Source organism: Polypterus senegalus, chromosome 8 (genome assembly GCF_016835505.1).
Source record: "Polypterus senegalus isolate Bchr_013 chromosome 8, ASM1683550v1, whole genome shotgun sequence".
NCBI lineage: Eukaryota > Metazoa > Chordata > Cladistia > Polypteriformes > Polypteridae > Polypterus > Polypterus senegalus.
Window position 1 is genome coordinate 129636402 of NC_053161.1, and position 22541 is coordinate 129658942.

Here is a 22541-nt window from a genome sequence, read left to right on the forward strand (position 1 = left end):
AGATAATTTTGGAAGCTGAGGAAATACTGAATTTGTCATCTGAATTTCACAATGAACGATTTTCAGATACATCTAATGAAGAGAAAGGTAAGGGAAAAATGCTCTAAATTGTATTAAGAATTAAACAACATATTATTTAAAGTGTACAACATTTCATGTGTAACACACATTCTGACAATAGATAGATAGATAGATAGATAGATAGATAGATAGATAGATAGATAGATAGATTTACAGTGGGATAAAACATCATACCATATTGTTCAAGAGTACATAACACACTGTAATTGGTGTGTCAATTTCCCACACATTTCTTAAAATATTTAATACATATAACACATGAATTTCCCTACATAAAGCTATGATTCTAGCAGTGAAATAGCGCTGGCCAATATTTGATTATGTTGAATGAAATTTAAGAGTGATATTTTTCCAAAAATGTATATTTTGTTCATCTCCTTATGAGATATACAGTAAGTATCTCAGCCTGTGTTTCATTCGGTTTGACATATGCCCATTGAAACTGACATCATTCTAAATGTGCTCAACTGATATTAAGGAATGCCTAAAATGTGTAAATATCTTGAATTGTAACATTTTGACACTCCCCTATACAGTACTTTCCTGTTTTATATACTTATGGTATAAGCAGTAAAAATGTTCAGAAAATTAATGAATGGATGTTACCTGACAATTAAGAAGAATACAAAATAATCTGGGTATTTATCTATCAGTATTCACTTGACACTGTGCTATATATAGTGTATGTACTTATTGTTGTCTAATTAATTTTTTCAAGATTGTTTAGAAAATATAATAAATACGGAATATGAAGAAGTTGAAAAGCGATGTAGATCTGAACTGCAAGTATGGGAGGACAAGCAAAGTGAAATGGAAAACAAGAGAATTCAGGAGCTTGAAATACTTAAAGAGCAACAAGAGAGAGAAAGGGAAAAGGAAGATGAGAGAAAAAGATGGAGACAAAAAGAATTTGATGAGGAGCTTAAAAGAATCCAAGACCTCAATATGGTATTTTACAGTGTTATTTTTTACATTATTGAATCTTTAAAAATAAATATGCATTATTTAAAATTATGCAGTAATTCTAAAAACGAATATTGTGTTTCAACATGATTAATACTTTATTTCAATAACAATTACTATAGTTATGAAGTAAATATCAGAATTAAATATAGAATCTATATTAAACAAATGTTTCTTTTAAATTTGAATTCAAGTATACATATTATAATTTGAAGGTTTACCTGCAACATGGCATGCCCCATTTTACCTTGGAATTACTCCAAATTAAAAGGAAACCCTTTGCCTATGCTTAGAAAATGTAACATTTTTAGGATCTGTCAGTCATTAATGATTATAGATAAATTGTAATATTGCACACATTTATTATAAATTATAACAAAATATTACTCAAAATGCTATTTTCTTAAGACAAAAAAATGCATAGATTAACAATATCTTACCAGATAAAGTTGATTTAAAGGAAGTGAGGCAAAACAAGAAACAACTCTCAAGTTTCACTAAGTTGTTTTGAGAATCTTCTTGCTGTCAGGGTCAGGTATCAGAAGATTAAAATTCAAAAACATATACAAAATGTAAAAATTGAAATAACCTCTCTTCACCTCTTTGGTGTTAACCCCAAGGGTGACTTGGGCTCAGAATCCTATGCAAATACAGCTAAACCTGACTCAGGCTTGGGGTGACATGATACTCTTTATAGTGTTAAGCCCAAGTAACTCTCTGGATAGTATTTACCTATAATCTAGATTATGAAATAACATCATGCTTAAAAAAATCATGAATATTTCTATGTGTTCTACCATTTTATGTTAACTCTGTGGTACCTCATCAATATTCATTACTGGGATGGAGACTCCAACGAAAAATACCACAGCAAATGAAAATCTGCAAAATCAGTTTTAGAACAGATTTAAACTGAGCCATTGTTTGAATCGAATGATGGTGATGATAATGTGAATTGTTCATCAGATATTGACATAGAAATTGAAACTGATAACAACAACAACAAGAACAACAGTTATTTATATAGCAAATTTTCATACAAAAAAAATGTAGCTCAAAGTGCTTTACAAAATGAAGAATAGAAAAATAGAAGACACAATAAAAAATAAAAATAAGTCAACATTAATTAAAATAGAATAAGAAAGGTCCGATGGCCAGGGTAGACAGAAAAAACAACAAAAAAAAAATAAACTCCAGAGGCAGGAGAAAAAAGAATAAAATCTGTAGGGATTCCAGACCAAGAGACCGCCCAGTCCCCTCTGGGCAATCTACCTAACATAAATCAAACAGTCCTCTTTGTATTTAGGGTTTTCATGGAAGGACATGATGATGATGGTCATGTAGACTTCTGGCTTTCAGTCCATCAATGCTGGAGAATCATGGTGCTTTGAGAAGGTGGTGGTGGCGCAGGCCGCCACCACAAAGAAACCGGAAAAAGAAACAGAAGAGAGAGTTGGGGTCAGTACGGATTTTGGAGCCACTATGAATAGTTATTATGATGAATTGAACATACAGAGTATCAGTATTAAGTTAAAGTGAAGTTAGGAGAAAGCCATGTTAAAGTAATGTGTTTTCAGCAGTGTTTTAAAGTGCTCCACTGTATTAGCCTAGCGAATTCCTATTGGCAGGCTATTCCAGATTTTGGGTGCATAACAGCAGAAGGCCGCCTCACCACTTCTTTTAAGTTTAGCTTTTGGAATTCTAAGGAGACACTCATTTGAGGATCTAAGGTTACGATTTGGAATATAGGGTGTCAGACATTCCGATATATAAGATGGAGCAAGATTATTTAAGGCTTTATAAACCATAAGCAGAAATTTAAAGTCAATCCTGAATGACACAGGCAACCAGTGTAGTGACATCAAAACTGGAGAAATGTGTTCAGATTTTCTTTTCCTAGTTAGGATTCTAGCAGCAGCATTCTGCACTCGTTGCAAGTGATTTATGTCTTTTTTGGGTAGTCCTGAGAGGAGTGCGTTACAGTAATCTAGTCTACTGAAAACAAAAGCGTGGTCCACTGTTCCGCGACCAGGACGAAAACCACACTGTTCCTCCTGAATCCGAGGTTCGACTATCCGACGGACCCTCCTCTCCAGAACCCCCGAATAGACTTTTCCAGGGAGGCTGAGGAGTGTGATCCCGCTGTAGTTGGAACACACCCTCCAGTCCCCCTTTTTAAAGAGGGGGATCACCACCCCGGTCTGCCAATCCAGAGGCACTGTCCCCGATGTCCATGCGATGTTGCAGAGACGTGTCAACCAAGACAGTCCTACAACATCCAGAGCCTTAAGGAACTCCGGCGTATCTCATCCACCCCCAGGGCCCTGCCACCAAGGAGTTTTTTGACCACCTCGGTGACTTCAGTCCCAGAGATGGGAGAGCCCACCTCAGAGTCCCCAGGCTCTGCTTCCTCATTGGAAGGCATGTTAGTGGGATTGAGGAGGTCTTCGAAGTACTCCTCCCACTGACACACAACGTCCCGAGTCGAGGTCAGCAGCGCACCATCCCCACCATATACAGTGTTGACACTGCACTGCTTCCCCTTCCTGAGACGCTGGACGGTGGACCAGAATCTCCTCGAAGCCGTCCAAAAGTCGTTCTCCATGGCCTCTCCAAACTCCTCCCATGCCCGAGTTTTTGCCTCAACAACAACCGAAGCCGCATTCCGCTTGGCCTGCCGGTACCTATTAGCTGCCTCCAGAGACCCACAGGACAAAAAGGTCCTATAGGACTCCTTCAGCTTGACGGCATCCCTCACCGGCGGTGTCCACCAACGGGTTTGGGGATTGCCGCCGCGACAGGCACCGACCACCTTACGGCCACAGCTCCAGTCAGCCGCCTCAACAATAGAGGGACGTGGTCGAAGTTCTGCCGAAGGTGGGAGTTGAAGCTACATCTGACAGGGGACTCTGCCAGCCGTTCCCAGCAGACCCTCACAACACGTTTGGGCCTACCAGGTCTGACTGGCATCTTCCCCCACCATCGAAGCCAACTCACCACCATGTTGTTTAAATTTTTCTGGAAAACATTAAGGCAATAAGCAATTAAGCAATAAAGAGGCTTTATTTTAGTAGAGTGATATAAATAATAATAAATCATATTTGAAAAACAAGTTTACTGGGGAATATCATAGCCATGAGGACTTTAATTACTCTTATATTAACTGGACTAAATTGGCAAATAGTGGCGTACAAGAGCAGGAATTTACACATGTAATCAGTTACTGTATTTTAACACAGTATGATACACGGGGCATGGGAAACCTGTCTAGAATTAGTATATTGTAATCACCAGGATAGAATTCAGGGTGTAGATGTGATTGAACTACTAGGGTCAAGTGACTATAATATAATGCAATTTTCGGAGTTTTAGAAGAGTATGGATGCAAAGACTAGACCTTAATTTTAACTTTGGTAGGTCAAACGTTGAACAGATGCGGTGCAGCCTAGAAGGGATAAACTGTGATATGCTTTTAAATATGAGGACAGTCATAGAGCAGTGGAACAGGTTTAAAAGGTTATACACATAATTCAGGACAAGTACATTCCAAAAATTGGAATTAGTAGGAAATAAAAAAACAGTGCAGTGGGAAAGTAAGGTGATAAAAAAGTGCAAAGAAAAAAATAGTTATATAAGGTGTATATAAGACAAATAACTTTAATGCCAAATGTAGGTTGTAGTAGAGCATGAGGGCAACCATTTAAAAGAATAGGGAAGCTGAAAAGAATATGAAGATAAGGTGAAAGGTGTTCCACAGAGATTATTTCAGTATTTTAGTAGAAAAAGAACAGTCAAGGAGGAGGTGAAGTGTATCTTGATTAGTAAATGGGAATTAAAATATGCTCTAAATTAACATTTTACTGAGGTGTTCACATATAAGGAAGTGGTTAACTTCCCTTCGGTAACAGTGGGTACTGAGTGATTTAAAAATTGTAGAGGGAGAAGGGCTGCTCAGTTTAAAAAGACTGAAATCAAAAAATCACCAGGATCAGTTATCATTTACTGTATCTGTGAGTGCTTAAGGAGGTTAGTGAAAACAAATATAAACTCTTGATGCATCTTTTTAGGAAGTCAGGGTGTTTGGACAGATCCAAGTAACTGTAGGCCAGTAAGCTTAATATCCATCACAGGTAAATTAATGTAAGGAATTATTAAGGATATTGTTAATATGTATAAATGATTTGCATAGGAATATACAGAACAAGCTGGGAAAGTTTGCAGATGATAATAAGTTAGGTGGATTGTGATGTGTGGATCCCTGTCTTGCATCCCAAAACACGAGGCTGAGTCTCAGTACTTTAGGAAAGCCAGTTTTATTCAGCTTGAAACAGTAACAGCATGGTTATTTATCGTAGCAGAATCTACCACTCTCCTATACACAGACATAGCAATCCGGCAGGGCCGTGGCCAGGTTAGTGGCCAAGTAATGCTGTTCACTGCATTTATAATGTTCCTTGCATCACCCATCGACGGCAGGCACTTATAATGCGACCACGGTCGGCTCGGTTTTGCTTTCGCAGCGAGCTACTGCAGCGCTGTGAGTCTGTGGTTGCCCTGTCAATGGAGAAGCTGTCTTCCGCATATGTGGCAATTGTGCTTCGGGACGCTCTTCGGCATGTCGTCCTCTTGAATGTAGAGACCCTACAATATATAAATGATTTGCATAGGAATGTACAGAAATAGATGGGCAAATTGGCAGATGATACTAAATTAGGTTGATTGTCAGATAATCTTTTAATCATTACAGAGGGCCATGGGCAGATTTGTGGCAGATGAAATTTAATGTAAGTAAAAGTAATGTATTATACATAGGAAGTAAAAATGTTAGATTTGAATACACAATGGGAGGTCTAAAAAATGAAAGTACACTTTAGAAGTCATCACTATCAACTTCCAGACAGTGTTCAGAAGCTGTTGAGAAGATAAACAAATTGTTAGGTTATATTGTAAAATGTGTTGAGTACAATTCAAAGGAGGTTTACTTTGAAGCTTTATAATGCACTGGTAAGGCCTCATCTGGAATACTGTGTGTAGTTTTAGTCTTCAGCCTAAAAGCCAGAGAAGAGTGACTAGGCCAACTCAGGACAGCAGGAGATGAGTTATGAGGAAAGATTAAAACAGCAGAGCCTCTTCGGTTAAAGCAAAAGAGATTAAGAGGTGACATGATTGAAGTGTTTAAAATTATGAAGGAAATTAGTACAGTGAATCAAGACTGTTACATTAAAATGAGTTCCACAAGAACTCAGGGACACAGAAACTTGAGAACCATAGACACATGGAATAAGTAGCCAAGTAGTGTGATAGACAGTAGGACTTTTAGGGTTCTTCTAAACTAGACTTGATTTTATTTGGGCGGAAGTAAGTGGATTGTACTGGTGAGCTTTGTTGGGCTGAATGGCCTGTTCTTGTCTAAATTTTGTAATGTTCTAATATTTTAAAGTAATGATTAACACTTACAATTGCCGTAAGCCTTTAAACTTATTCTGCCTTCTGCATTTTTCTATGACAAAAGTCAACAGCGTAAATGATTTTTGTGAGTAATTGTTAAATTCATTTTTTTAGATTAAATGTATCGTAATCATCTCAGCCACTGTGACATATTTAAGAAAAAATTCAGGAAATTCAAAATGTGACTTACAAGTTTAATATGAGTTTGAGCTATCGAGATCACCAGTGTGTGCTTCCTAGCGTTATTGCTCTTGTATTGTCTACAATTACATCTGCTTTAATTATACTGATTTATAAATATTACATTTAAAAAAAATATGTAACAGATATTAGCATTAATCACACTTAAAAATATTTAAAAGATATTATTGCTAATCAGTGTTTCATTAATGATTCTTTTTCTTTCTTTTCCAGAAACAAAAATATGAACTACAAGAGAAGTTTAGGCAGGACGAAGAGCTACTACAAAGTGAATTACGCATTCAGGAGGTATTATTGCCAGTAAATCTTTACGTTTTTAACCAGATAATATAATTCTTTTGTCTTTAACATTTTATTACTAATATTTTAGTAATAATCCTATAACGTGCGTGACTATGAGCATGAATGTGTCCTGAAATTGACTGAGATGGCAAGCTGGGCCTACCCTGTCAAGGGAGGCTCAAGTCCATGAGACCCTGAACAGTATTGCTTGGGTTAGAAAACTGATGTATAGTAATTCAATTTTATAATTATCTGGCTGGATACATTGACTAATAGTTAACTGTCTTAAAAATTAAAAGGAATGGTGAATCTGTGGTGTTACTGAATCCAAAGTATTAGGCTGCCTTTGTTTATGAAATTTATCTCTATAAAGTAATAAATTAATTCAAAGGTAAACATACCTTGGTAGTATGTTAATGTAAAAGCTATATTTGTTTTATGATTTAATGCAGTTTTTATTACAAATGCTTAACATTACAATAATCATGACCTTTATAAAAAAAAATTATATACTATTTATATCAATTTCTGTCAGTGCTTGAGTCGACTGGGTGTTGGGCAGGGCTGTGGGGTCCAGCAGCTGTGGGGCATCTGTTGGTGAAGCAAGAGTCACTGATCTTGACTTGCTGATGATGCTGTGATCTTCACAGGGTCAATGGAGGCTCCGATTGGGGTTCTTGAGAGACTGAGTGTCTTGGCTTACGAGTGAGTGTCTTGGAACAAACCCAAGATCCAGGCCTTTAATAACCTCTTGAGCACAGCAATAAGCACTATGTCTTGACTGTGAAAAGAATATCGACCTCGTCGAGAGGCTTACCTCGGTAGCGACATTCATGTCTCTTCCTATGAAGTCAGTAGATGGATTGGGAGGAAATGGGGGGGTCATGAGGTCGCTGGAAAGGGGTGGGTGGTGCTCCCAATATCTTTACGAAAGGACGAAGGTCTAAGTCTTTAGAGTCCTGGTGCTCCCTGTTTTGCTATATGGTTGTGAGACATGGATGCTATCCAGTGACCAGAGATGCAGATTGGACCCCTTGGGCACTGTGTCTCTTTGGGGAATCTTTGGCTACCGTTGGTTTGACTTTGTGTCAATTGAGCTGTTGTTCATGGGTCTTGAATGAGGCATGTTACCTGAATTGTGAGGGAGCATCAGTTACAGCACTACGGTCATGCTTCAGCATAAAACATAGCCAGTTTAGGACAAGATCACATTAATATGCTGAGATTTCTTCTATTAACTGCAAATATTTTACACTCATAGACATTACCAAGAATTGGATAATTTAAAGTTTATTTCAATAAAGAGGAAATATAGTAAATACAGTAAAAAAAAAGTCTGTTGATTTTTAATCAAAGCATTTGTCAACCTGTCTAATAGAATAATCAGATATGAAAATATTTGAAAGTTTCTTATTCATTCATACTTTCTCAAATCTGCACAATTTCTAATTGTGCTCTCTTCAACCCCACTGTCCACCTAGCCACTGTTCAATTTTATTTCCGTTTTGTAACCACACTTATTTCCCCCTTCCTGGGGTAGCCGTTGTTTAGGGAGCTGTGCAGAAATGAGCATGATTAAAAATAAAATAAAAACAAAATGTGCAGTGCTGCCTAACCCTTTAATGTACAGGGGCTGTTTTTTTTTCCTCATATACTTACAACACAACGATGCAAGCAGCGTGATTAAAAAGTGGCATTCATGAAGCACAAGTATGGCATAACAATTACTCATTGCTATGCTAAGAAACATTGCTGGTGTATTTTAAATTGAAATTGAAAGACAACTGCTTAGAAAACTAACACAGAGAGAACAGGCAGCAAATAGCTCATGGTAATTGAACCCCTGATGCTTGAACTGTAAAACTCTGACACTTCAAAGTCATACTAAGGAGTACTTATAAATCAAGCATAGCCTTGATTCCTTCATCAAACATGTCATACTTAATAGTCAAAACTTTCTTTAGAATCTTACTTAAGCTGTGTGTGTAACGATGCGTAACAGTGCATAAGAATGAGCAGTTGCGCAGGCTTTATATTTATTTCTGTTTATGCACAGCTGTTACATGAAGTGCAAGTGACTAAGCATTTTGGGTTTATTGCAACATGCACAAACAACTATGAAATATGACTGTGTCCCACCGGCAGGAGAGTGTGTGTATAAGAGGCTACAAGATATTGTTGTGAATACCAGACCACCGCTGCAATGTTATGCCTGGGCACTGTTGGATGGCGGAAAGTTGGCTGTGTTATGTCTGGGCATGGTAGGATGCTGAAAAGTTTATGATGTTACACTTGGGCATGGACACACACCAGACGGTTTAGTAGGTTACGCCTGGCCATGGATAGATGCTGGATTTTTTGTTGTTTTATATACAGAGAAAAGAGAAAAGAAGATTAGATAGTGGTTACATACAGTGTGTGTCAAATGAAGCAATGGAAATTCAGTTCATATATTTAGTTTATTGTGTAAATTGTTTTATAAACCTTTAGTGCCAGGGAGTGAGTGAACTCTCTGTTAAAATTAGATACGTAAAGCAAATAAGTAAGGTTACTCCAATTCAGAGAAATACAATTGTACACTTCTTATAAGTTACTTTAAACTAAGAATATCTAATATATTTGTTATTACTGTGTTTCTCCAGAGCATGGAAGGATTCCAAACAGTATTTTACACTGGCCATTTGGTAATTTTATATATACTGTATATAGACAACTTTTTGTTTAATGTGCTACCATAGTATTGTAGCTTTTTGGTGCTGCAGACGCAAACTGTTGATGCTGAAGAATGTGGTAATGAAGCACAGCTGTCAAAATGTGACACCAGTTGCTTGTTCTTTTTCTGCTACTGTTGAATTGGCCTTCTTTAGACCTGCATGTACTGCCTCGGATCTCCCATTTAGAGTTCAATTTGAATAGCCAGGTTGAACTTTTCTTTTATTTGATTTTGGTAATTGTTTAGGAGAAAGTATCTGGTCATTACCATAGAAATCTTTCTTCCTAATTTGAATAATGGATCCCTAAAAGAAATAATGTAAAAATAAAAATAATGTTTGGGAAGCGGTTGCATGAAACAGCCATGCCTGACATCCAAGTGAGACCAAATACTGTTTTATTTTTACTTAAAAATCTTCATCCTTTTTTAAAAACAAGCCATTTTTAATGTTGTTTTTTATTCATTTTTTTTTCCCAGGAAGCAATTATAAATCTACAAGAGCATATAAACAGTGAAAAGAAAGCTTTTGAAGAACAACAAGCATTGGAGAAATTCAGACTGGAAGAACAAAATCAAAGGGCAGCTATAAAAATTCAGTCGGTTGTTAGAGGTTTCCTGTCACGTAAGAAATATGCCTTTGTGCTGAACCATATAAAATCTGAGAGACTGAAGAAAAAAGAGTTATTGCTAAGACTGATAAAGGAACAAAAAGAAAAAGAAATAAGGCGTAACAAAAGGCTAGAAGGACAAAAACTCCTGGAAGAAAAAGAAAGAAAAATAAAAGAGGAAGAGGAAAGACTGAAGCTAGAAGAGCAAATAAAGAGACATCATGAATATGAAACTAAAAAGGTGGAAGAACGTCAGCGTTTAGAGAGAGAAAAATTCATGAAGCTTGAAAAAGTTAAAAATCAAAAAGAACATGAGGAAAATACATTCAAAGAAGAATCAATCAAGTTGGAGTTAGAAGAAAAAATTCTTCATAGAAAATCAGTTGGAACTCTTAGGGAAGATCAAGAATGGGAAAACAAAGAAAATCACAAAGGCCAGGTGCTAGGTGACCAAGTAAAGTTAAACTTTGGGTTTGATAAAAAAACAGTGGAACATCATGAGCTTTTGGAACAGGAAAAGCCACCAAAGGTTCCAAAAGTCAAAAAGCAAATGGAAACTAATAAACCGAAACCAAAAGAAGAGTTACATTGTTCAGAGATGGAAACCAGCTCTGTCGAGTATGTTAATTCAGATGAAAAGCTAAAAAAGCATCAACAAAATCTAGTCAATAAAACAGAGAAAGAACATCAGCATTTGGAAAGAGAAAAGATAAAAACTCCCAAAAAGGAAACTGAAAAAGAAAATCAAAAAGACAAGTTACAATGTTTAGAGGAGGGACAGAATTTTGATCAGATGAGAAATATATATGAATCAAGCATTTCTAAAGTATTACAAGAAAATGAACCCCTTGATAAAGTATTGAAAAAAAAAGTGATTCCTTGGGTAGTAGAAAAATATAAAACAACAGAAGAACGCAACACTGAAGTTGACAGTCAAAGGGAACAGAGTGATTTGTATTCTACAACTGTAATTCAATGTTTAGCAAAGGAAGGAGATGCGGATAAAATTATAAATCAAAGTAAAACTGTAGAAAAAAATGAAAGTGTTGATACTGAAAACAATGTCTTTGCAAATGGTAGTGAGCAAAACAGTTTTTGCATTCCTTGCAAAACAGGCAGTGAGGATATAATAATTAATTATTCTTTAGATAGTAATTATAATGTAAACACAGACAAGTGTACCAAAATGAAATCTCCATCTGACAACATTGCCATGACAGAAGAAAATTTAATTTCAAGTCTTTCATGTGCTACTGAGCAGAAACGTGTTACATGGATGAAAACTTGCATTCCCTGGTCCAGAATATATGAGGAGAACAGAAGGAAGAAGGTAGTCAAAAGAAAATTGACACAAAAAGTTTCAAGTGTTCAGCTTCCTCCCCTGAATGAAGCACTAATTCTGCAAACAGGTGTTTGGAACTCACTTGAACAGGTATATAGCTGTATGCAGTTAGTCATATCAAGCACTTTACTTTGTAGTTTGGCTATTATTGTAATGGTCTACAATAATTTCTCTCACATTAGAAGCTGTTCACATAGGTTAGAGATGTAAATACTATTTAATAATTATTTACAAATATATTTTTAAAGTAATATAGTGCCTGAGTTTTGACATTTCAGAATCGGGCTATAAGAACAGATCATTGAGGTCAGATGTGTATAAAGGTCAATATCTTGCTTTTACGCTTAGGCACTGATATCCTGTATACTTTAGCTAAGTGGTTCTGAAATGCCATTTGCGGTTATTGGTTTTTGTTCCAACCATTTTTTAAAATGAGTGACAAAACATTTTGTTAAACAATATTCTTGTTTAATCACATGGCTTGCTCTAGCTTTTTGTCTCGTGTCTCAGAAATTTATGATAATGATTTAAGAACATTTGTTTTTATTTCCTTTAGAGGTGGTAATATTTAGTTTTTCAAAAACAACAGCACCATTTATCATAAAATGTGTGACAAATAATGCAGCACTGAAAACTTTTCATGTAAAACTGCTGAAACCCTGCTCAAAGGTGTTTTAAGTGTTTTGATCTGTCTTGAGGACTGGATCAGAAAGGTTACAAAAATAACTAGAGAGAGCTGGAGACACTTTAGGACAAAGTGGAAGAGTTGTTAGAGTAGGGCAGAGGTCAAAACACTAAAGGTCGAAAGGATCATCTTCCAAATTAATAGAGAAAGATGGGATCAAAGTCAGAAACAAATCAAGGTCAAAACCAAAAGTCAACAAGAAACTTTAAAAAGAGAAATTAACCTACTGCCTTTAGAAAACAATCTCAAGTTATGAGCACACAGCTCGCTCTTAAATGACTGCTATGACATCACAACTAAGCATATAGACACTGGACATTCCCCTAGTTTTGTGTGGCTTTATAGAAACCAAAACTCAGCATGGCAGAGCTGAGGACATCATTATCAGGCAACATTAAAATACTGATTTTAAATAGTTTTTCAATATTTAAAAATAAACTGAAGAAGATGAAAACTTTATGATGTCTGATTAAATTTTGACAAAAGGAAATTAGTTTTATTGACCTTCAAGAATTTTTTAATGAAATACTGTGCATTAGAGAAAGTTATATCATAAAATAGTAAAAAAATTCCTGCTTTGCTTGGGTAGCTTTCAGAACATTTCAGTTGTTCATCAATGTATATTTTCATTCTATGCTTTATTTTAACCGATATCTTGTATGTATTGTTTATTCACCCTATAGATATATTCCACAGAAATGTAGCAATTGTCTCTAAGCTGTTCTTGAAATGTACAAATTCACCCTTGACTGTATGTATTGGACTTCGTACATTAAAGACTATACTGTAATTAGTAAGATAAGTAACAAATCGTCATCTACACTAATGACTTCATCCATCCATTTTCCAACCCGCTGAATCCGAACACAGGGTCACGGGGGTCTGCTGGAGCCAATCCCAGCCAACAAAGAGCACAAGGCAGGAACCAATCCTGGGCAGGGTGCCAACCCATCGCAACGCTAATGACTTTGAACACTAAAATTCTGCCAGATGCTTTACAGCCAAATATAATAAAAGACTCCTCATCATGTTTACTGATGACCCCACAATAATCAGGGTGATCAATGATAATGACAAGACTCTGAATGACAACAAAGCAAACTCAGGAAACATGAGTAAAGACATTTCTTTTTCTTCATTGCTGGGAACTGTTTTATTACTTCATATTCATTTATTTGCAGAACAATGATACTAAGGTCATAATACAGAAAGGAAAAACTGTGCCTGAGAAGATATGGCAAAGAGAAAAGTGCTCTGCACAGAGTTGTGACATTAAACCCCATCCACAGTAAACAGTATTTGCTACCAGAAAATAATCTGGATTACTGTATTCAGGCATACACTACTATAAAATGCTTGAAGTGGAAACAAATAAGCGCCCATACTTGTTGTTTTTGTCAGCTCCTTGATTCTTGCCCTCCTCCTCTTCTATTTCATTAGATATAATACATTACATTGGGGACTCCCTTGTAATTTCAAGCAATGTGACACAAATATGTTCTACAGAAGAGCGTCAGTCCTCTTGGAGTTTTGAGTGCAATGTCATATCTACTGTACATTAGATCTGAATTCGGGTTGAAGGGAGTTCTGCCATAAAGGTCAGGGCGAGAGGTCTTTGTATGCAACCTTTTATTGCCAATACAATACTGTGAAAAATAATAATAATAATACATTTTATTTTTGTACATTTTATTTATATTCCAATGCTCAAGGCACATTAAAATAGAAAAAGATGGTGCACCGTACCAGCCCACTTCAAGTAGTACTTGTCATGAATATGTATATTTCATGGACCTTTTACCAAATGGCCAATACAATGTTAAAGTTAAACTTGTACATAAAATTGGAAAGGCTGGTATAAGGTTCTTTTCCCAGTATTTAATCGTTATGTTGGCTGGGATTGTATTCAGCAGACGCCTGTGACCCTGTAGTTAGGATATAACGGGTTGGATAATGGATGGATGGATATAGTGTAATCTATTCAGTGTTACTTGATGATGACTGAATCATAAAGATATCCTGTATGCGATGTGAACAGTATTATTTTGTATACTCAAATGCAAAAAAACCCAAAACTTACTGGCTCTATATGAGTGAGTAAGTGTGTGGTGTAGGGTTCCCTTCTAGAAAATATGCAATGACAGATCATTCACTACTCACTATACTATCCATCTCTTGTTTTAAACCTCTAAATAAAAATGTAAACATATTGATTTCCTAGTTTTAATTTTTAATGTATGTCCATTGTTTGCAGTTTTTTTTAATATACTTTTTGCATTTATTTTAGGTCACCACAGTTACTCTTGAGGACTTGCCTGGCTGCAGCTTGTCCACTTTTTCTAAGTGCAGAAAATTACAGGCTATAACTCTTAGACGCTGTGGGTTGACAGTGCTTGAGGGAATCAATCAGTGTAAGGAACTGAAATACATTGATGTCCAGGTAAATAGGTCTCTGAATGCACTTTATAATATTTTGTACAATGTTTTGATTGATTAAATTTGTATGCATTCATTGAATTAGTTTTACTTTTTGATTTAGCAAGAATATTCAATTTATTATTATTTTTTACCTTTTCGTCTTTAAGGAAAATGTCATACAGTCCATAAATTGTCAAGATCTGGAAAAGCTTTGTGTCCTTCTTATTAGTAAAAACTGTTTGACATCAATTCATGGCCTGGATGGAGCTTCTAATCTGCAAGTGCTTGAAATGTCATATAACAATATCACACGAATTGGTAATTTGTGTTTCTTATTTTTTTTCTTGAAGCCTCTTTATTGTAGGATTACCGCTTATAAATAGATGAAATCATACATTATCCCATGTTTTAATTCTGCTTGAATGTTATATATGTGCTATCAAGATATACCATTTTACTTTTTTAAGTATATGTGATTATAATTATATTTGATGATGGAAATTAATTTATTTTCAGTTCCTTGCAAAGTATTTAAATTCTTAAGTATTTTTTAAATGTCATTGGATTCAAATTCATGCTTACACATCTTATTCAAATTAGTGTTTTTATTACAAACTTATACACTCCAAATGCATCAATTTTAAAGACAAAATGAGTTATTTGTCAGTTAATATCTTGAGCAAAAATCAATATCTAAGAAATATTATTGTTTCTGAAAATGTTTGTAAGGCACTGTATGTACAGTATTTGTACAGTTATGTGTTAAAAAATAAAGATCTTTAAATTGAATGCAAAGATGCATATTTTTACATGTAACTTGCAGTCATGTTTTGTTTACAGTATTTACCAGTTCAGCATTATTATTTATCCATAAATTTAATTTGGTACAAACCTTAGATTTTGTAAAAAATCTTCAGGACTTTCCAGATTGATACAAAATTGAAGATATGTCAGAATGCTTTTCTGTGGACAATTTCCAAAAGCATTCAAGTGAGCATATTTTCATTTCCAGTTACATTACATTAAATATTACTGTATTAATATATAATGTAGCATTGTATTAACATATAATTATAGCAAATGATAATGTCAAAGTTTGACATAATTCTTAAGATTGAAGATAAGAAACGTTTGGCCGTTATACTGTACCTTGAATACATTATATTGATTGCTTATTTATCTAGAAATGTCCTGTAGGTGGCAGTGTTATCACTTTATTAATGCAAACCGTTCAAAGACAAGTACATGTTGTACTAGCTTGTAGAATTGATACAAAGCAGTTTACTTTGTCACCTTCTTTACTTTTATAATAATTTTTATGAAAGTTTAATGTTTTTATGTAACTTTTTTAAAAATGTAAAACATGTTTTTGATACTGCGGTGGGTTGGCACCCTGCCCAGGATTGGTTCCTGCCTTGTGCCCTGTGTTGGCTGGGATTGGCTCCAGCAGACCCCCGTGACCCTGTGTTCGGAATCAGCGGGTTGAAAAATGGATGGATGGGATGTTTTTGATAACAATGTGAAGTTAGTGCATAATGAGAATAATAGTATTTGTGACTACTAAAAAGAATAAGCTGTAGAAGATTTGCTTAGCTAGATCAGATTTTGTTTCTATTTTAATACTATAGGTGGCTTGGAAAGTTTAAAGAAACTTCAGAGGCTAGTTATTGATCACAATCAGTTAATTAACACCAAAGGACTGAAGGAAACACCTACTCTTCTACATCTTAATTGTGCCTACAATCATCTTTCCAATATTGAAGGCATTGATCACTGTATTCTGCTTCAGACTTTAAACCTCCAGGGCAATAACTTTAATGAGGTAAATATATTTATGAACTTAATTGATACTATTTTGTTTCTTTTTGAAATGCAATATTTTTAGTTAAACATATCATGCATCATATTTTCATTTTCATATGGCCTTATAACTTTTGCTTTGTTTATTTATACTCCTAGCCTCCTAGTTTATTGAACCATGTTTTGCTGAAAGAGCTGTATTTAGATGACAATAACATCTCTTCACTTGAGAATTTGTCATTATCTTGGTTACCAGTCTTGCGTCTGCTTTCAGTCTCACAGAACATGTAAGTACTACAAAATGAATGAGGATTAATTTAACCATGACATCAGACATTATTGTATAAATCAGCCAGTTGCTGACCAAAAAGTTGTGTTCATGTGTAGTTATGTTTGTAAAGATATGGTTCTTTTTTAGCTAGTATTCTAGCTTTATAATGTGGATTTGAGCTCAGAAGTGCTAAAATAGGATAAATCAAGCACAATGTAAGCCTATCTACTGTAATTTTTATGAAACAAAAACAGGCAATTTAGTTATCCAGTTTTCTTTATAAAAGCTGGTAGCTAATTTTTAGATTCGTTTAAAAAAAAAAGTAGCAGAATCTCCACTACTTAAAAGTTCAGGTAGCTTTATTTCTGTCAACCTAAAAAATTTGTGTAAGATAAAACAAAAATTCTTCCTTTTTTCTTTTTAATATAGTCTTTTTCTCAGAGTCCACAGAAGTTTATGAGGCTTTTTCTGGTGTTTTAGAGGGCATTTTCCATAAAATCTTATTGATTTTATTTTTTAGCTTATCAAAGGGAGACATTCCATGTTGTGTAAACCAAAGCTGACAAGATTGTATTGGTCTTTTCAGATTCTAAAATAGATGTGTATGTTCTGAGTGTGGAACAGAAATGAACACAGCACTAGATGATTAAATATACAGTAATTTATATTCTATAATTTACCCTAATATTCTAATAAAGGGGTAGCACGGTGGCGCAGTGGGTAGCGCTGCTGCCTTGCAGTTAGGAGACCTGGGTTCGCTTCCCGGGTCCTCCCTGTGTGGAGTTTGCATGTTCTCCCCATGTCTACATGGGTTTCCTCCAGGTGCTCTGGTTTCCTCCCACAGTCCAAAGACATACAGGTTAGGTGCATTGGCGATTCTAAATTGTCCCTAGAGTGTGCTTGGTGTGTATGTGTGTGTGTGTGCCCTGCCCGGGGCTTGTTTCCTGCCTTGCGCCCTATGTTGGCTGGGATTGGCTCCAGCAGGCCCCTGTGACCCTGTAGTTAGGATATAGCGGGTTGGATAATGGATGGATGGATTCTAATATCTTTAGCAATAGTTGAGTATACATACATGAGTAATATTATATTCTCAGACCTGCTTAATCCACCTCAAAACTTGGTTATAAGTGATATTTTCCATACAATTCAATGTAATCCCTCATTTTACATTCACTTTTGTATTATTTTAAACATGAGCTCTGTTAGAATGAAAAGGTATTGATGTCTGCAGTCTGCACTAAATGAACATGCTGTGACTGAGTGGGTGAAAGTATGTGAATGTGTTTCTTATTTTAAGCTGAATTCTGTCTTAATTAAGAAAACTGATATCTCCCAATTTCAATACTAGGTAGAAATTACAAAATGGTTATTCTACATTTTTACTTAATGAAGCAGGCTTGTATGAGTTTTTGATGGGTAAGACTTAACTGTTTTTGCTTTTTAGCATTTAGTTCTTTTTTAATGTGTTGGCCATATACGCTGTTATATAGTAATAAGCACACAAGTGGGTTATACTGAAATATCTGTCTTTGCACTGCTTGTCATTAATTATTATTAGAAGCAGTAACAGTTTTTTTCATGAGTATAGAGGACGATGAAATTGTTACTTGCATATCTGACCAGCATGCAACATGCTTCTATCTATCTCCAAACTAAGAGAACAAACTCCACAGTAAAACTGAATTAATAACAAATTGATGCAATGGAGCTAAGACTTTAAAGATATGGGCAAAATGTTTATTTTTCTTAATTTCTTATAGAATGTAAATCTCAAATTTCTACACTATTCTGAATAGGGAGTAGGATGGAAAAAAATTCATTTCATTATACAATGCAGTCAATTTAAATTAAAAATGATCCCCTGATTTTGAAATTGGTTGGAACAAAGTCTTCAGCCATAGGGAGCCCTTGGGCAGAACTTGCAAACCACCCATTGATATTTTGTTTCTCAGTGAAAAGCTTCATGTACTTTCCCTGCATACATCCTGTATTTTACTGCTAGCTGTTACATGCCAATGGATTTATTTTTAAACCCTATTCGGATAAGTGACATATTGAACTTATTTTCAGGCCAACTACCTGTTTTCAAAAAGAGGTCACTCTACCATGGGAAGTGGCATCATTTTTTGTTTTGAGACCTTATTATCTTTAATTATTAGCAGTTTCAGTGTTGCATGTGTACCATATGAGATTTCAAGCACTCTTTCCAAAGTATGTTAGCTTAGAGACAAGTACTAGCCTGCAATACAGAGTTGAATATGATACTATACAATAGCTGTGTCTAAAGTGGTACAGTGGTTAAAGATCCTGACTGTCTGAAAAGACCTGGATTTGATTCTTGAACTTACATATTCTGAAGAAGTGCACATTATGTTAATTGTCTGAGCTGAACTGATAATATATCAGTACAAATGGGTGAATGTTTGTCTGTGTTTGTGCATTTGTTTTCATTTTGGATCTTGCCTTGCACCAAATACTTCTGAAATAGCCTGCCTGTCTGTAACCTTGCAATGGAAAAGGTGGATGATTTGGTAAAGCAATATATCAGACTAAATGATCGTATTTTATTTACATATAAACTTTTTTTTAAGTTACCTGACCTTTTGACATCTGTTTCTTCTTCCTTTCAGATTTGCTAACCTCTAATAGATATAAGTTCATTATCCCATCCTTCTCAGATTATTTGAATTTCTTTTAGTTCACTTAAATTAAAACGATTTTTCAGATACCAAATATAGTACCGATTTTCCAAATTGAAAGCACTGTGTTACTTTATTTAGATGGGGCAATCTTCAAAGATAATTTACTCAGTGTTCTCTTCAACATGTTGCTACTGCAACCCTCAGGAAAAGTATATGAAAATTGATGATGAAGATGAAATCCAAATTGCAGGTCTACGTGGTTGAATTCTGTGTAGTGTTTAAGCTCAACTGCACACACAGCTCTTTCCTAAAATTCAGACCTGCTCTTACTAGTTTGCTTCCCTAGTATAAAACTCTGTTGCTTCAAACAGAAGGTGTCATTAAGTGTTTTTAAATTGACAGTTGTTTGATTCATAAAATATGCTAGAAATAGCAATTCATCTGGACAGAACTGTAGTGTAAATGCTATTAATCTAGTTCAAAATGAGTTCCATTAGCACCACTGGATGACAAGTTACTTTTGTATTCTTTAAAGTAGACAAGATCTATGTTCTGATACCAGTGAAGTTTAATCTTGAGAAAACAGCTGCAGCTGTGCTTAATTTCTCTCAACTTTATATGCACAAATGCTAGCAGAAAAACAAGTACAATCGCAAAGTAATATTTTTTTAAGTGTTCTGGTTTGTAGCTCTGCTCAATTGCAAATTACAGGTATAGCAATAAATTGTGAGGAGTGCACATGAGAGACTATAAGGCTTATTCAGATGCAGATTGTGTTATGCTGTAAATATGATTTTTCTAATTCACTATGGTTTAATGTTTTCAACATTTGTCCAGATTTAAAAAGTGTAGAAGTACCTACTGAATACTCCTGATGTTATTTCATAGAGTTTGACCTCAGTAATAAAAAAAGTTAGAGGTAGAGTGAACAAGAGTAACACCATTAGATTAAAGTATTTAAAGTATTAAAGTATTAGTATTTCAGGTTAAAAAAATATATAATAAAAACAAAATGTTACTTTTTATCACTTTCTTTACACAGCAGATACTATAACTTTTTTTTAGAATGTAAATAATAATAACTTTGTTCAGTTTTTGCCTATGAAACTACCAATAAAGTATAAACAGTGCTTTTAAACCATCTAAAGCAAATGAAAATGTCTTAATTAGAAAAATCAGTTTTATATACTGTTATTTTTAAAGCTTTATTTTTTCTTGCAAATTATATTTACATAATCAATTTGAACTGAACACACCATTACAATGCACTTCAAGTATTTTGTTGGACTGCTTTACACATTCTGCCCATCCATGTTAGCCATTTCAGAAAAGATATATATGGAAAAGTTTACATTAATTGAAATGTTTTTAGAAAATACTTTTTGAATTGTTTTTAAATTTTATTTTCTATATTGTCATGTTTTTCAGCATTACTCACCTTTTACCCCTTTCTGACCTGATATCTTTAAGAAAATTCAAAATTAACAATGTCTGCTTATCAGGTAAGTTATTTAGTTTTATTTAGAGCATTGTTTATAGTACTAGGGTGTTGCACCGTGTTAGCCATTATGAATGTAGAGAAAAGCCAAGCAAAATGACACCTTTTATTGGCTAACTAAACAGATTACAATATGCAAGCTTTCGAGGCAACTCGGGAGCATTGTTTAAGTATTTATTCAGCCATTCACTTTCCAACCTTACTTATCTTGATCAGGGTCACAAGGTTGTTTAAATGTTTAAAATATCAAATGTTCGGCAGAAAAATCAGTGCCCTGTTAACATGGAAATATATATTTAAAAATAAAAAAAAGTAATTGAAAAACAAGGATACAATTTTAAACCAGAAAACTAATTCATATGATATATTTCAGACCTGGAGAATATTGTACATTGCCTTAAAGGGTGTCAGAATCTGAGTGATCTGGATATAGCTGGAAATCCTTTTCAGAAGGAAGCACAATGGAGGTAAGATTATTTAGTGTGCATTATATGTTAAAATAAAATATAGACATAAAATGAGAAACATCTAGTACTAAATAGGTAGACTTAGATTGGCATAAACAGCCAGAACCATTTTAAGCTAATGCTGAAGTATTTAATCTGTGTTTTCTGCTAGTTAGCCTATACAGCACAATGTATTTTTGTAACACATAACAAGCATGCACTAGTGATTTTAACCTTGGCGCATTCCATTATTTTTTTTAAATTTACAATTATGGTGTATACACTTGTTAAGATACCTTTATCAATAGCCTGAATTTTGATTTTGATTCTTGTTTTATCTGACTGTTAATTCCAGCTGCTTCACTTCCCTGGTGTTTCCAAAATAGTTGGGACGCTGTGTAAGATTTAAATAACAGAATGAGATGATTTGCAAATCATATAAACCTTGTTTTTAATTGAAAGTAGTACAAAAACAACATATCAAATATTAAAAGTAATTTTATTGTTTTTTGAAAAATCTCATTTTGTGTTTTATTCCAGCAACACATTTCAAAAAAGCTGGGACAGCTCATGTTTACCACTGTATTGCATCACCTTTTCTTTTAATAACACTCTGTAAACATCTGGGACCTGAAAAGACCAGTTGCTGTAGTTTTGAAAATGAAGTTTTGTCCCATTCTTGCCTGATACAGAATTTTAGCCTCTAAACAGTTCATAGTCTCCTTTATCATATTTTTTGTTTTGTAATGCGCAAATAGTTTCGATGGGTGACAGTTTAGTAGCTGGACTGTTTTACTACAAAGCCATGCTGTTGTAATGTATGCAGAATCTGGTTTAACATTGTATTGCAGAAGTAAGCAAGGCCTTCCCTAAAAACAGTGTCATCTGGATGGCAGCATATATTGCTCCAAAACCTGTATATATTGTTCAGCATTTAATGGTGACTGCCCAGATGTGCAAACTTACTATGCCATGTGCACTAATGCACCATCACGGATGATGGAAAGTGCGTTTGTTACAAGCTGGAAGGTTCCTCTCCTCTTGATTTGCAAAGAAAAAATATAATTTTGTTTCTAATTCTAATTTTGATTCATCAGACGACAGGACAGTTAACCACTTCTCCTCAGTCGATCTTTGTTTGGA

At 34.8% G+C, this 22541-nt stretch overlaps 1 protein-coding gene across 1 annotated transcript in view; it reads left to right on the forward strand.

Moving 5' to 3' along the window:
* Positions 1-22541, forward strand: part of lrriq1 (leucine-rich repeats and IQ motif containing 1) — a 140400-nt gene that overhangs the window by 20052 nt on the left and 97807 nt on the right. The window contains exons 5-14 of the mRNA XM_039761770.1: positions 3-87; positions 800-1029; positions 6907-6981; positions 10166-11728; positions 14611-14763; positions 14909-15059; positions 16370-16563; positions 16701-16828; positions 20883-20956; positions 21326-21419. Coding sequence (XP_039617704.1) covers positions 3-87; positions 800-1029; positions 6907-6981; positions 10166-11728; positions 14611-14763; positions 14909-15059; positions 16370-16563; positions 16701-16828; positions 20883-20956; positions 21326-21419 — 2747 coding nt within the window. The remainder of the gene's footprint in view (positions 1-2; positions 88-799; positions 1030-6906; positions 6982-10165; positions 11729-14610; positions 14764-14908; positions 15060-16369; positions 16564-16700; positions 16829-20882; positions 20957-21325; positions 21420-22541) is intronic.